Here is a 16,269-nt window from a genome sequence, read left to right on the forward strand (position 1 = left end):
ATTCTGGTTGCTACTATGGTAACAGCGATATATCCGATTGAGGACGACTTTCCAAAGCCACATTTGACTCCTTCTAGAGCTCGAGTGGCCGCCCGGGGGGCCCACTTCCATTGATTAGTGGATACCAGGAGCGAACACGCGTTAAAGGGGACAGAGTGGGCAGGTACGTTACTTAGAGGCCTATGTAACGTAATAAGGGTGTCAAAACGATGTTTAAAATGCTGAAAAAAGGGATATATATCCAATACTTGTAGGGTTTCACAAGCCAAATACTTGTTAAGAGATGCATTTTCATAATCTGGAAAAGAATTGCTTCCCTTGTTTAGTGTACTTTTCGAAACCTCATGGTCGTGCCTGGTATCCACTCATCAATGGAAGTGGTCCCCCCGGAATTTGAATCTAATCCCCCATTTCTTGGGAAAGTAAAACATAAAGCCCATTACATCGTGTGCGAGAGGCATATCGTTTGTGTAGAAGGAGTAAACAAAAGAAACAAAAGAAACAAAGAAACAAAAGAAACGAGTTCAAACGTATTACATATGCTGTGCACATATCAACGCGTGCGAAATTTTCGGCTGGAGAGGTTGATCTGACCCATGAAATCAATTGCCAGTGATCCACCAATAATCCACATTAAATGTAATATCGATTCGTTGGACTGTAATGATCTATATCTAAGCCTTCATTCAGTAAGTTTTTCCTCACTCAATATGTACTCAATTTGTTTGAAAAACCACTTTCTTATCCATGTCATAATCTATTTTAGGTCCTGCATTTCGAATATCTCCAGCCATCAGTCGTAATATACATGCATGTATGGTGGGTGTCGCGGAAAAGGATTTTGCACACGAAAAGCAGTTCTGTAGGGCCTGTAACCCCCCTGTAACACAAAGCTTAGCATTGATGGTAGAGCAGTTTTCTACGTTTGATTCTATTGACTATAATGCACAATCAATCTTAAAAATCAAGTGTATGATTAAGCGTTAACTTTTGTGTTAGGGGACCCTAATATTAGCGTCCGTGAGGACTGCGAAAGGTCCCAATTGTCTTTCAGACGCCGAGGAATTTTCCGGATTACCGTTTCAAACAGTAAATCCACATGATCCAATTTATTTCTAATCGTTTATTTGTCTTTCTTCCAAGAAGAATCAAAACATACATCAGTTTATTAAGTGGGTATTAGACCAATCATAAGCGGCAATTATACCAAATTGAAAGTAGACCATTTTTGTAAACCAATTTATTATGCACCCCCCGCCAAAAAAAAGGGAGAAAGAAATAAACAATATGATAAATAAACAAAAATAACCAAATAATAACGAATTGATAAATAAATGAATAAATAAAAATAAAAAAAAAGACCTCTGTATTTTTGAAGCGCGCTCCATCTATGGGGCAGTTGCACGGAGTGGGTATGTCATTTCTCTCCTTCACGCGCGAAGCGCGAATCATTTAATGCTTTATCAAATTTAAACTAAGACGCATCTCCCTTCTGTAGTAAACGTGACCTTTACTGGGATCGATTAAATTAGATTCTGAAAATGCTGTGAACAAGCAAAAAGGTGGAGGGAATGGAGGTTTGGTATTCTTAAAGACTTTTAAATTAAAAAACTTAAAATTTACCTGCAAATATCTAATTAGTAACATATTGTACTGAAAAGAGGGAAGTGATCACTTTCATCATGATGAGAGGGTCTACTTCGGACTACATTATTGAATCTTTGCCAGATCTTTCGACAAGCATCGATGACGTAAAGCGAAAGGACTTATATCAAATTCCGTCCCTCACCCCCCTTTTCCCCATCATGCAACCAACACCCCTGCCCCTGAAATACTATCGATAGTCCTCAATACAAATACCTTACGTTTTGTTTTCGAAAGAATGATTGCATCTTCACAAAACAAATCGACGGTAGTTAAGTGTTCTTCAATGATATTCATTTCCTGTAGTTATTTGACAAATGTGTTTAAATTCGAACAAGATCAAGATATATGACCCAAATGTAAAAAAAAAAAAGGAAAATCAAAGAAGGATCTAAATTCACATTCATATTGGCGCAAGAAAAACCACTCCAGCAGCGAAGTTGACGCGTGTCCAGGCATTATTGTGTATTAGTATCCGGGTCCTTTGTCAGGAAGTGACCGGTAAAATACGTGCAATTTGTTCCCATGAGCTTCAAGAAATCTCTGTTAGATATTGCTTTATGATCTCATCTCCAATTTAAGGTTTACACTAAATCTGAGGAAGGAGTCATCATCATACCAGTGCTATACCTACTTTATCGAAAATATATAATGGTAATGATGATAGCGCGAGTCGGTCTAGTCACTCTAGTGAAATATTTTGTTATCATTCTACTTATTATGACTCGCTTTAGAACATCATCTGCTTGCCAGAGTACACCGGGACTCCTTACAATCGATCCCTATTACGCAATTGAGAAGGAAGGAGACTTTCTTAATTTTACATGTCGTTCCAAGAAACAGTCCTCTAGTTTCATCACCACGTATATCAACCCAGCCTTGAACAATTCTCAAGTTTCTGAATTATACGACCCGGCAAAGGATGAAATAACACTCATTATTACTGTTAACGTTTCAAAATCAGTCCAGTACTTCAGGTGTGACGTGCGGTCTGCCTTGGACCAACATATCTGTTTCTCATCACGGCTTGCTCAATTGAGGCCGGAGTATTTTCCTAAGAAGAATGAGCTTTCGTGTGGTCCACGAAATCCAGAAAGGTTGCGCCAAGGCGACGTCCTAAGCATCTTCTGTGAAGTCTCTAGGAGTAACCCGGTTGTTGATATGAGGTGGAAGCTGTTTCCTGATGGAACTCTGTTACCATTTCCACCTCATCGTGATGGATCAATCTACCGTACTTTGTCACTTGAATTAACGATAACGAAGGATTTTCACTTGAAGAAGCTTGTCTGTGAAGTGACTAGTGAAATGGCATTTCCAGGACGCTTGTTGCAATGTGTCGTAGGTCCTATCAAGGTATATCATGCTCCAAATGTAGTTGTTCATCCGCCCAATGTCGAAGTACTTCAAAATGGCCGAAAAAGTTTCTTATGCGTCGTAAATGGATATCCTGACCATTTCACATTTATCTGGTCTTGTCTACCGCCTGGCATATTTGCAGGATGCGATTCGATTTCAGCAACGGCTGACATTTCTACCCGTATTGATGCTGCTGTACCTCCGGAAGGCATAGACGCTGAGATTATTTGCAGGGCTTCTAACTCTGTAGGCCAGGCAACTGGCAGTTCCTACGTGAAGGTCCTGCCTTTTATTGTTAACCCGAGCATGCCAAGTGTCCCTACTCCTCCGACAATTATTGTTGAACCTCACGTACCATCTCAAGAAAACGTGACATTGAGCATTGAGGTACAGAAACCTAACGAAACGCTTTCAGAGAGCACTGGAGATGTTACAGTTTCCTGCTATTTAGAAAACACTGTATTTCATGATACAGTCGAGATCCAGTGGCATGTCGGTAGGGTCATAAAGCCGAATAAAAAGGAGAATATCAGTTGCAGGATAACTCAAACAAGCCCATTTAGATCAAATATCACATGCTCAAATCCGCTTGGGCATGTCGGAAAGGACCCACCCAGCGAAATCTACTGTTCGGTAGTACTTGAAAATCTCACGTACACGTCTTCTGTTATCAACCTGACGCAAAACATTGGAAAATTTAATAGCAAACAATTTCCAAATCCGTACCATGCCACTGACATCGTGTATACAGCAAGTACTACAACTTTTGACTACCCTTCTTCATCTCTCTCTCTGCCAAATGGCATTGTTACTTTCTCCCTTCTTGTGGCCATGGGCGCTTTGGTTCTTGTGGCATGCATCGTAGCTCTCTTGGTCTACGTCAAATACCGGCTTTTGAAGATCACCAAGTCAAATGATGCACGATCAGGGCAAGAATTGGGCATTAGACAAGCAGATAAAGAGAACCATTGCCGAAATGAAGACTCTGATCCCGTGTATGATGTTCCTAATCTTGAATCCGACCCGAAATTGCCCGGTTTTTCTGCTTTCTCTTCTGCCACCCAAATGTACCCTGATAGCAAGACCGGGGCAGAGGAATCCGTCGGCAATACTTCGTCATATTATTATAGTACTTCCTATAGCTCGTCCTCTGTTGGTTCTCATAGTTCCAGTGATATATACTTAGAACCAAACAGAACCAACATCTCTCCTGACATGCCTGATGCCGATTCAGATTGATATGCTCGTGGGTTCGATCCCCGGCCGAGTCAATCCAAAGACTTACAATGGGACCTTCTGCCTTCTTGCTATGCGCCCAGCAATTAGAATGTAGAAGGGTAATGATAACCTATCATTTTATGCAGGGCCCGCTGGTTAAACAGTCGTTAACTGAAGCGCCTACCCTGGGTAAATAAAACATTATTTTTAAAGTAGAAACTGATATCACCATACCTTCGTTATAGTATTCGACCATTTTATTTTATTTCTTTCCATTTTAAGTATGTATACATAATTGTGAATAGTGTATGTAAATATAAGAAAGAAATTGTCCTGGCACGTCACCCCCCCCCCCCCCCCTTCCTCCCATTAAAACTGTAGTAATCAATCGTCTTGCATTGTATAAAAATAGCATTCCGCAACATTGTTACGATGATTTACAACGTTAACATTTAGCCATTCATCCTGCATTTATTCACAGTATAAGAATTAAGGACTGGTCTTCCGTTGATAATGTATTCGAGTTGAAAAGTTCTATTTAATATTTCTATTTTTCAATGCTTTCCTTTGTTTTCATGTATTAGTGATGAAGAAAAACTTTACTCAAGAAACATTGATTGGAGGTTGTAGTGAGTGGTCGCTTGGCGTACGAACATTTTAAAACAAAACTAATTTGGATAACCAGATTTGTACGTGAAGAAATGATGCCGATAAAAGAAACACAATATATATAATAATGATAATGATACTAAAAATATTTTAAGATCTGAATACTTAACATCAACACTTTAGTAATCTCTCCAAACAGCCAAAGCACTGTCTGTGCACATGCCAACACTCACTCTGATGTTTGCATTTTTGCCAGAAAGACAAAAAAAGAGACACCTTTATTTTATATTCCGTTCATTTATTTTCGTCACGAGAACAGTTTATGTTGTAAACATGGTATATCGTAGAATAAACTCCTCCAGAAACTACATGTGTATACATATTCAAACCTAATTTTGTTTTCTATTATGCTTCTTCCTGTCCTGTATATTTTCATCATGTTCATGTACTAAATTTTGCATATTGTGCCAATATTTCTGCTTCATTTCAAACCTACATTTTTAGTGCAGTACCCACTTTTAAAGGACAAGTCTACCCCCAACAAAAAGATGATTTGAATAAAAACAGGAAAATCCAACAAGCATAACACTGAAAATTTCATCTAAATCGGATGTAAAATAAGAAAGTTAATGTTAAAGTTAATGTTTCGCTTAATTTTAAAAAACAGATATATACAAATCTTGGTCGGTATGAAAATGAGAAGACTGATGATGTCATCCACTCACTATTTTTGTATTTTATTTGATGAAATATAAAATATTCTAATTTTATCCTCATTGTCAAGTGAAACAACGCTTAATTCCTCCCTTAACATGTGGAATTAGGATTGTTTGATACTATACTATACTGTTCAGTTAAGTCAGTCCTTATAGCCAAATCTGTATAAAAAAAATTATAATTCAAACAATAAATAAAACAAAAGAAATAGTGAGTGAGTGACATCATCGACTGTCTCATTTGCATGTCAAAGTTGTGCATATTACTGTTTTCTGAAAAATGAGCGAAACCTTAAAATGTCATAACTTTTTTACATCCGATTTTTATGAAATTTCCATCGTTATGCTATTTTGATTTTTCTCTATTTATTCAAATCAATATTTTTCTGGGGTGGACTTTACCTTTGAAATATGGATTCTTGAATTTACTTGTAAAGACGTACAAAACATCATATTTTGGTTCTTTGCATGTCCTGTTATGTAATGTATACGATTTATAACATTTATGATTTTTCTTACTTGTGATTTATCAGCATTGTGTGTTATTGTTATGTAAATTTAACCTGCCGGCCTGCCCGGAGTGTTGCCGGGCCTGGTTCACATGATATATGTTGCGCATGATCAGTGGCGTAACTCGGATTTTCCAGGATTTTCGTCAGGGGGGGGGGGGGCAAAAGGTATTTCAAGTTCGTCAGGGGGGCGGGGATACATGCATGGGTGGTGGCTCGTCAGGGAGGCAGACTGCCCCTCTGCCCCCCCCCCCCGTAGGTACGCTAGTGCGCATGATCTACATGTATATGCGGCAATAAACATGACAAAGTCATGGCATACCACCAAAGTGAAGTGAAGGGAAAAAAAACCTTCATACTGTCTAGTCATCTATTCTAAAAATATATATATTATTAACTGCAAAATGTGCCCCCATGCCATGACCGGGGGTGGGAAGTGGGGCACAAGTGCTATGTATAATTTTAAAAAAATATTTTGATCATAATTATTTAATTCTATTTTAATAATTTCCTTTTCACTTTTTTGTTTAAGTGCCCCAACCCCTTAGTAAATTCCAGATTCCTTGTTAAAATTGAAATCAGTGTGCATAATTAAATAGGTCGAGATTGAAAATAAAATTTTCGTCCGAGATGAATTATTACGCTGCTTTGGTATAATTTTATCTGTGCCGAAATGTGTCTTTTAGACGAGATAAAAGGCGACTAACTGAAAGGAAGAAAAGGAGGAATTTAACGAAAGAGATAAAAGGCGACTAGTATGACTAAGTGAAGAAAATGGAGACAAAATAAGATAAAAGAGAGAATGGTGAACTTTAAGAGAGAAATAAAGATGAAAAATGAAAAAAATGATATGAAAGTAAAAGAACAGACGAAATAGATAAAGGAGAGCGGCAGAGAGGAGAAAGAGACAATAATTATGAGAGAGCAAAATAAAAGAAGAAATATAAACAGAGGAAAAAACAGACTATGGAAATGGGCGCGAAAATCGGGGGTGGGGGCAGAGAAAATGTCGCCCTCCCCCTCCCCCCAAAAAAAAATCGAGGTAAATTCAATTTTTACCTCACCCCTCCCCCTCCCTAACCCCAAATGAGAATTAAGATTTGTTGTTTCTTTTCGCTCTGCTCTTCGCATTTCACATGCTAAATATAAAGGAAACTCGTGCATATGAAGAGGCCGAAGATATAGTCGGTCCGTAGTCGGTAGCATGAGTGTCGTTAAAAAATACCCAATTCAAACAGAAAAACGTCATGTTGGGAGTGGGCAGTATCATGCAGTAACACTCACCAAACAAAAAGAAAAATACGAAAAATCCCGGGAAAAATCACCAGTCGTTCTTAATGTCACACTTAACTTACGAACAGCTTCACGAAAGTGCCCCCATGATAATATGGAAATATGCTGTAGCCGATACATCGCTCAATCATAAGTAGTTCTGACCAATTACTTTTCTCGTTTCAAGTGTCACATACACGTACAGGTAGTAAAGAAAGCTATCACAAATATTTGATAATGTCGCAGATAAATTTCCTCATTTCTATGATGCAGAGAGTGGGTGTGTAAGCGTAGATTTTTGGTGTTGACGAGTTGAAATTCGAGCTGTAATTACGCTTTACTCGCAATTCTTTTCGCGAGGGGTTCCAGTCTGAGCATAATCTCTTCAAGAAACCAAATTTAGACGCTTTTTTTTCTCTGAAATTATGTCGCATTTCATCTGTCTACAACAAATGCAACATAATCGTTGCTGAAAATATTCATGAAAAGGTCCTGTGAATCCAAGTTACATTTTAATTATTCTTAGCGTGGACTGCCTGTAATTGTGAGAAGAGATATTCGTTGCTGTCTACTGGAGGGTACTTGCTTGTCCCGTCAGTGCATCCAATTATGACGTCATTATCCGGATAGCCAAAAAAGATCAGGGACTGGCGATCATGGTCAAGTTCCATTTGATCACTTTGGACAGCGACCCGATGTTTCTAGGAGAAAAAATTACAACCTCAAGTGGTATTTTATACGTCTAAATCTCCTTTTAGTAAATGTTTGATTAAGAAATTGGTTTTGACCTCTCTCATGTTCCTTAAAGCTAATGAATGAAAAAGAAGAATGCTATTTGAATACAATGAAAAGCACTGGTGTACAGAATGGGGAAGGGGGCCTTGGGGGCATGAACCCCTCCCAAACAAATAATCACGACTAAGACTGAAAAGAAGGACAAAAGGGAGGGAAAAAGAAAGGAAAATTGATAAAATTTTATACTATATTTTCCAAAAATTATTATAAAAAAGGTCAAAATTTTCACTCGCTCTCTTAGCTCGCTCGCAACTTTCTAGAAATTTTACTTCATACACCATACCTGCCCCCTTCGGTTTTTTTAATATATTTTTTTTATTTTATTTGCCTAATTAGGTTTTGCAGAGTGCTTTGCATGACTACAGAGCACATACATTTTGTCCAAGTTGAATTTGGTTATGTAAACATAAACCAAAAGATATTAAAGCAAGAAGGCATTGACGATTCCATTCTGGAGCAGGGGCCGAATGCTTTCAGTAATTTATCGCAAAGGGTGAGGGACAAAAAAGAGTTTTACAGGGAAATGTCAAGAGAGAGAGAGATCTTAGTGGGTGTGTGTGAGAGAGAGGGGTGAGAGGTGGAGAGACCGAGAGAGAGAAATAGTAGGTATAGAATGCGGGGGGAGGTGGTGATAAAATCCATTACTAGCCGGAAGAGTACCTCTTCCAAGGGATATGATAAGTGCAACTATATTGACTATCATTGCCTCTGCCTTAGTTCGAGCTGCCGCTTCGAGCGCTCTAAAGAGTTGCAACTGTTGTAACTTTGCCATTATGGCAACTACCATGACAACCTTGATTTTGATTGGCTGCTGAGCCCTGTTGCCATGGTAGTTGCCATAATTGCAAAGTTACAACAGTTGTAATTCTTTATGAAACGGACCTCTGGTACCTATTCGCTTCATCTGGGTTGAACTCGGAACAATTATGATAAAATCAAACTTACTGTCGCGACCAGTATATCTGACGTCCATCTCTGCATTAGATCTCCAATGTTAACAACCACAGTGCCCTCTATCGGTGGTGTCGGTACCCAATTGTTGTCAACATTTTTCACCTGAAAGAAATCGCGGTATTAAAAAGACCCACGTCATCATTCATTCATCATACATAATATACAGTAAAATGACACCATGGATTTGTAGGACATTGTTAAAGGCCTATAATGTGAACGGTTGCATGTCCAGCAAGAATATGCTTTCTCCCAAACATCGATCATGTCGCGGAATAACGTAATCCGCTCTTTCGTAATAATAAAAACAACCTGATTTCCGAACGGAATATAGAAAAAAAGATATCCCTAATGATAAATATCTTTAAAATCAGATTTCAAGATGTTACCCGATATTACTTTTAAAAAATGAGAGAATTCGGTTTACGCCCCCCCCCCCCCCCCCCCCCCCCCCCCATCGACGCGAGCAAAGCCATAACGCTAAGTTGTGCAACGACAAAAAGCCAACTAGGTTGATTCATCTGTTTAAGACATCGGTTCAAGACATTCGGTTCCGAGTGACATTCATCTGTTCAAGACAACTCGTTTCCGAGTGTCTTATATCGTTCATGATGTCTATCGGGGCGTTGCAAGAAACTTAAGATGAATTGCAAGTCCATTTTCGGTCCCTAGATAAATTACATATCTTGCAATTAATTGTAAATTTGTGACTGATTATTGATCTGCTTCTTGCAATGGAGTGTAATCTTATTTCCTACCTAAAATAAAAATTGATCTATTGATTGTAAAATTGCACAGAAAATTTGCAATCGATTGCAAATATTTTCTTGCAACACCCCCCCCCCCCATGTCGAATATACCCAAAGAAATATTGATTTCACATTTTCACTTTAAAAAGTTGTATCCCTTATTCACATTCTTAAAAATTGAATTTCCCTCGGTTCCGAGTGTATTATAAGTATAAAAGGAATTTTCACTCAACGATGTACGGAGAATTCACGAACGCAATAATTAAAATGCCATATTTTATGACAACAAACAGCTGGACTTGGAGGTCTTTGCCAAAAATTTGTGAACCGGGAGTTAAGGATTCAGTTGCAGAGCTGACGAAAAGTCAAGGACTCATCTCCTGTTTTGATTCACCAATTTTCGACAAAGACGTTTTGTCATGACAGGCATTCGACAATGCAATGGATGATTTCAAGTACGGTGTTGATATCTGGTGTTGGTGTTGTGACAACACCAACACCAGCAACAACATCGTACTTAAAATCAGGCTGGTGTTGGGATTGACCTCGGAAAATATGACGTATTTCCGGCAGTTCGTGTTGAAGAATGGTGTTGAATGTCGTCTGCTGAACCCAGCACTGCGGCTGGTGTTGACGATCTACGTACAATTTCCCCATCCTCCAACACCAACCCCCAGGGATTGGGAAAATCATGATTTCAAGTTCGATGTTGGTGTTGGTGTTGGCAATCTCAAGCTCGTGAACAGGCGGTGAACACGATGAAACATCCCCGTAAAATTAGCTTTTACAGTTAAGATGAGTACAAATCATTTGAGCTTTATATATTTTGATGAAGAATAGTGTTCACTCTTTCGAATTCTTGAATTGATTAAAGCATTTATATTCTGTACGATGAGAATTTCATGCATTTCTCTCCGATTTCATTTTCGTCGTCGAGACTTCTCGCGTGAAGTTGAGATGATTTAGCAGCGTAGAGGCGTTAAGTCATTTGCTATCGATAACGTAATCTGCATCGTTCCTCTGAACCCAGTTCGGTGTTGGAGCTCGGTTCAGCGGCCTTTTACGCTCTCAACACCAATACCAACACTGAACACCGAACTTGAAATCACCCAATATCTGTTCTTGAATCCTCCGTACATCGCTATGCAAAAACCTTTCCTGTCAGCCTACCTCGAGACCGGGATTGTTCTGTATGAGGAGTGTAATGCCTCCATAGTCAGAATGCTCTCCACAACGGAGTTGACCCTCTTTTATTTCTACACCCTCCAAAGAGGGGTAATACGCACTCCTCAGGGTGGTGTGACTCTTTGATGTTCCCGCCAATTTGAATTTGTCCTGGAAGAAGTGTGGGTCCTAAAGAAACAGAATAGGAGAAAAAAAATGATTTTTTTGAAATACCGGTTAAGGATTACTAACCGCCCTTTCACATGGTAAAAAAGGATCGTAATTTGAATGATGATTCCAGTGAAAAATAAGGCTAATGATGAGCATTAATCACGTGTGAAACCAAATTAGAACATTATTAGAATCACGAACGCTGATCACAGTCATGATTACAATAGCAATCATCATTACAATGATAATTCAAGATTCACGTGTGAAAAGGCCCTATGATTAGTCTCGGAAGTTATTGCTTAAAGGAATGGTCCAGGCTGGATATATTTATATCTCAATATATAGAGTAAAATTTACAAAGAAAAATGCTAAAAAACACCAGAGTTTAGAATGTAGAACGTCCAGCTTCCAGTATCTTTTTCTATTTTTTCATATAGAAAACTCTTTATTTTAAATATTAAAGGGTTGAACATTATCATTTTGACATCCTTGTTAAAAAGCATCATAGATTTTTGTTCAGGACAGTCAAATGCTCTACATAATTATGTATATGTTTGAAAATACCTATATTCTATGAAAACAGAAACAGCGTCATGCAACACTATGAAATATCGCCATTATATTGTGATCATCAACACCACATAATCATCACGATCGTCTTTATCATCACCATCACAATCATAAGCATCGTCGTAGTCATCATCACTATCAGCATCATCATCACCACCATTAGTATCAATGGTCGTAGTCGACCTCGTCGTCACAATCACCGTCAAAACTACCCCCACCACCACCACCAGCGTCATCATCATCATCATCATCATCATCATCACCATCATCACTATCGTAACCATCATCATACTCATCGTCATCATCGTAATCATCATCATTGCCATTATCATCGTCACCATCATCATCGTCGTTGTCATGGTAAAAATAAACTTACTTGGAGTTTTAAGCCTCTGGCCATGACCTCCATCACTCTAATATTAAGGGGAACCATCGCGTTGAAGAGCTCGATCAGAGACGATTTAAACTCTGGTAGGGCGTTCTCTGGAAACGTCTACATCGAAAGAAAGGTGATTTCGTGAGGGCAGATGGGCAAATGCGTTAAAGATGACGGGGGGAGCAGGGAGGGAGGTGTGAAGAGGGTAGAGGGCTGAGATAGAAGAGAGGGAGAGAGGGGGAGTTGTGGAGACAGACAAAGAGATGGACATAAAAAATTGTACTTTTGAATAACTGCGATAGATCAAATAAGATGAATGATAAACTCTTTTTAATAAGGACCATCGCCTACCCCCCCCCCCCCCCCCCATTCCGTCATGGCGCTGGGGAGCAGGGTGCTACGTGTGTTATTTTTCATAGGCAGCACCCCTTGGTAATGTTAGGAATGGTAAATGGCCAAAATGAAACAAAAACGCCCTACATTTTTTAAATGAAAACCTTTTTTCTTGGTTTTTGTTCTTGTTTTTGCTATTCAATATTTAAACCAGCACCCGCTGTAAAAAAAAATCGTTCCCTGCGTACCGCCCTATGTTAACTCTCTATCACGTATATTACCTTTTCTCCGGCCGCTGGACAATAGTTGAACACTTCTTTCAGATCTTTGAAAAGTACATCCGGATTCGTCCTGAAAATTAAAGAGAAAATGTATAATTACTTGAAATTTTCAATAGAATGCAAATATAATTTTTGAGTGACTTATTAACAGAACATGGAACTGATACAAGGTTTAAGCCTGGGTTCAGAAGCATCTATAAGTAAGAAGTATAATTTACTAAAAAAATAGAATGCGAATTGAAAATCCAAAAATTGGATTACTACTCACTCAAATATTTCAGGTGAATTAATGCGAAACATATTACTTCATTTTGAAGTTAAATCAAATGGAAATAAAATTAACCTAAATTTGCTTGACCTTCATCACCAGCTTCTACTTCTTTTATTTAAGTTACTTGGCTTCGTCTTCTTCATTATCTTCTTCTTCTTCATCATCTTCTTCTTCTTCATCATATTCTTATTCTACTCCTTCTCCTCCTCCTTCTTCTTCTTCATCATCATCATCATCTTATTCTTCTTCTTTTTCTTCTTCTCCTACTTCTTCTTCATCATATTTTGTTCTTCATCATCATCATATTCTTCTTCATCATCATAATCTTCTTAACCTTTTTCTTCTGCTCTCTCATGTCTGTTTCCTTTTCTCTTTTCATTCTCCTCCTTTCTTACCTTTCCTCTTCCATCCGTTGGTATCCGTGGTTTGTTCCCGTTGGTCCAGAATATTTGTGTTTTTCTTCCCCGGGTAATGAGTAGAATTTCATGGAGGAAGAATAGGCATCTTTAATCTAAATATATAAGAAGGAGAATGAAAAGCCAATTTGTCGAAGTTATGGTTTTTCTGAAGGAACCATACTGTCACCACTGTTGTTTTTCCCAGCCTACTTTACCAATTCAATATCGAACCCATTGTGGCTCAGTGGATAAGTCTCCGGACTTTGAACCACAAGGTCCGGGCTTCAAATCACCATTGGCGGCGGAAGCCAAACAATTTAGGGGGGGGGGTCCACCTGAAATTTTGTGATGGACGCAGGCACAAAAAAAAATACAAGCAAAAAAACACAAATTTTAGGGGGGACCAGGAACTTTTTAGGGGGTCCACCGGAATTTAGGGGGGACACAGGAAACAAAATTGACAAGCAAAAAAAAGGTTATCAACTAAAAATTTAGGTGGGGACCGTCCCCCCACGTCAAATTTAGGGGGGGACCGCTTCCGCCGCCTATGCAAATCACACCGCAGCACTCGCGTCCTTTGGCAAGGCGTTGTCACTTTCCACCCAGGTGTAGTAAATGGGTACACGGTAGGAAAGAATTTCTTGAATGCTCAAGCGTCCGATCAGGGTAGCCGTGCTGAAGCCAGGGTAATAGTAAGCGCTATATTGTTATCATTATTATCATCATCACCATCATCATCATCATAATCATCATCATCATTATCATTATTATCACATGATCATTTTAATACCATTCGAGTGCTCCGAGATCAAAGTAATGCATATATATCAAACAACCCTATATTATCTTAATGTAGTTTATATCAAAATATGCATACTATTAAAGTCGGGAAACCAACCAATGTTCCAAACAAAGTTATACCCTTACCTTTTGAACTGGAATCCCGACGTTCTTCAAGTACATGAACCCGATGGTAGTAAGAGCTTGATGAACTTCATCAATAAGCTTCTGAAACCTTTCTGGATCTGGGCTCTCACGATCCAGACTGTAAGCTGAAAAATCAATTAGAGGCACTTTGTCCATCCTGCCCAAAGCAGGTCAGAGTATATTCGTCCGAAGTGAGTGCCTTTTTGCCAGTAAGTGATTCGATTCTACCCAAGGTTTGACGAAGATATTGTTTGTGACACGATTCTCGGTCGGAAGTCCCCGGATTGACGGTTCAATAACAGATCGACCAATCTAGTTATAACGCTATACCCAATGACATACCATCGGTCAGTTTGAAATCGGTTTCGTTACATGTGGATGACCCGGCCGGTCAAGAACAAAGTTCGATGAGTGCGTACGTGTAGCGTCCTTTCAAAAAATCTGGAATTTCGCTCATGGAGGGTGTCAAGTTTTAAGCTACAAAATCTCACGAAAACCTATATATTGCTACTCTGCGGAGGATCAAACCTACCCCCCCCCCAATGCAGTGATGTAACAAATTGCGGACAGGGGGCAGCTTCCCCCCCCCCCCCCAAGCTCCTGGCGGTACGTTCCATCTGGTAAATACAAAAACGGGAAATGGAGAAAAGGAAGGGGAAAAAAAGAAAGAAAGAAAGAAAGAAAGGAAGGAATAAGGAAGGGGAAGGAAAGGGAAAAGGAAAACTAAAACATAACAAGGGAAAATGAATAAAGCGGAAAAAGGAAGGAAAGAAGAACATACTAGAAAGAACAAAATTATCCTGAAAGACTAATACATTAATTAGCATGATTAGTAAGACAGGGAAATAAATTAAAAGATGACAAAATGGCACGGGAAAGAATCGTGGGAAGGGGGATAAGGGAAAACAAAAGCGGGCTATGAAGGTAGAATGGAATGAGCCAAACAGCTTAAGTGGAAAACGATGGGAAGAAAAGAACAAAAAAAAAGAGAAGAACTTAATAACATGACCGGGATGACGATGATTTAAAATAAAGAACGGGAAGAAAGATTGATGACATATAACATTGTGTATGAAGCGTATAAAGCTTGCTATATTTTATGCAATAACAGGTCTCAATCGGGGCAATAAAAATCCTTAGCCGGGGCAGCTCGACATATCCCCTATATGCGTTACAATGTCCCAACCTTAGTAAATCTGTATGCTATAGCAAGCCATAAAAAGCCTCTTAATCTTTACTTTGGCTAATTCTCCAAAGCTACCGGGGACTCTGCCCCAGACCCCATGTAGTAGGGGCTCTTCATCTGTAATTTTCAAAGGGCCCTATAACCCCCCCCCCCCCTGTATGGACCCGTCCTGCATTAAGCTTTATGTTGAAGCACTAACGTACGAAGGTGCTTGTTCCACAGCCGAGGGGAAATAAAAGAAAGCGAAGGACGGAACGAAATGAAATGAATGAAAAACAATAAGATAAACAATTTTTGCTGAAAAGAATGTAAAATCTATCACATAATCAGAATTCCATTTCAAAGGGCCATAAATTTTCTGACTTGCATCGCTCGCAGGCAACTTTCTACAAATTTTTCCCACAATATCTATGTAGTTCCCTCAAAATAGTATGTTTATTACACTCTAAATTACACGGATTTAAAATAAGTCTAGATGGATTGTAGTTAGGGACCAATCGATTTCTGGATTTTGTTTTAATCCTAAAGACTTAAATTTAAATCTCAAATGATTTAAATTTAAATTAAATTTAAATCTTTCGAGATTTAAAAAAGGAATCTGAAGGATTCAATTAAATCCGGAATTCGATTGGTCCCTAACTACAGTCCATGTGGACTAATTTTAAATCCCTGTAATTTAGAGTGTACGCAACTGAGTTGAAGTAATGTGTTGTGTAAAAGCTGTGACCCCATAAGTTCTACAACCATGAACAAAAAAGAAAAACGAAAAGCGT

General features: G+C 38.8%; 1 protein-coding gene across 1 annotated transcript; it reads right to left on the reverse strand.

Moving 5' to 3' along the window:
- Positions 1 to 5,112: 5,112 nt before the first annotated feature.
- LOC129282951 (uncharacterized) lies at positions 5,113 to 14,630 on the reverse strand. Its single transcript, XM_064114847.1, has 7 exons — positions 14,311 to 14,630; positions 13,381 to 13,496; positions 12,715 to 12,784; positions 12,101 to 12,217; positions 10,990 to 11,172; positions 9,065 to 9,175; positions 5,113 to 8,025 (listed from the first exon to the last, which is right to left on the reverse strand). The coding sequence occupies exons 1-7, from the start codon at positions 14,464 to 14,466 to the stop codon at positions 7,837 to 7,839; spliced, it is 942 nt and encodes a 313-aa protein (XP_063970917.1). The 5' UTR covers positions 14,467 to 14,630; the 3' UTR covers positions 5,113 to 7,836.
- Positions 14,631 to 16,269: the final 1,639 nt, after the last annotated feature.

Source organism: Lytechinus pictus, unplaced genomic scaffold, assembly GCF_037042905.1.
Source record: "Lytechinus pictus isolate F3 Inbred unplaced genomic scaffold, Lp3.0 scaffold_20, whole genome shotgun sequence".
Lineage (NCBI taxonomy): Eukaryota > Metazoa > Echinodermata > Echinoidea > Temnopleuroida > Toxopneustidae > Lytechinus > Lytechinus pictus.

Bases quoted from the DNA above. Each gene is read 5' to 3' on its own strand.
- LOC129282951 (XM_064114847.1), bottom strand. From the start codon at position 14,466: ATGGACAAAGTGCCTCTAATTGATTTTTCAGCTTACAGTCTGGATCGT. The intron at 11,173-12,100 runs GTAAGTTTATTT...CTGTTTCTTTAG, and splicing joins CCAGAGGCTTAAAACTCCAA to GACCCACACTTCTTCCAGGA. The intron at 8,026-9,064 runs GTAAGTTTGATT...TTTTTCTCCTAG, and splicing joins CAGATATACTGGTCGCGACA to AAACATCGGGTCGCTGTCCA.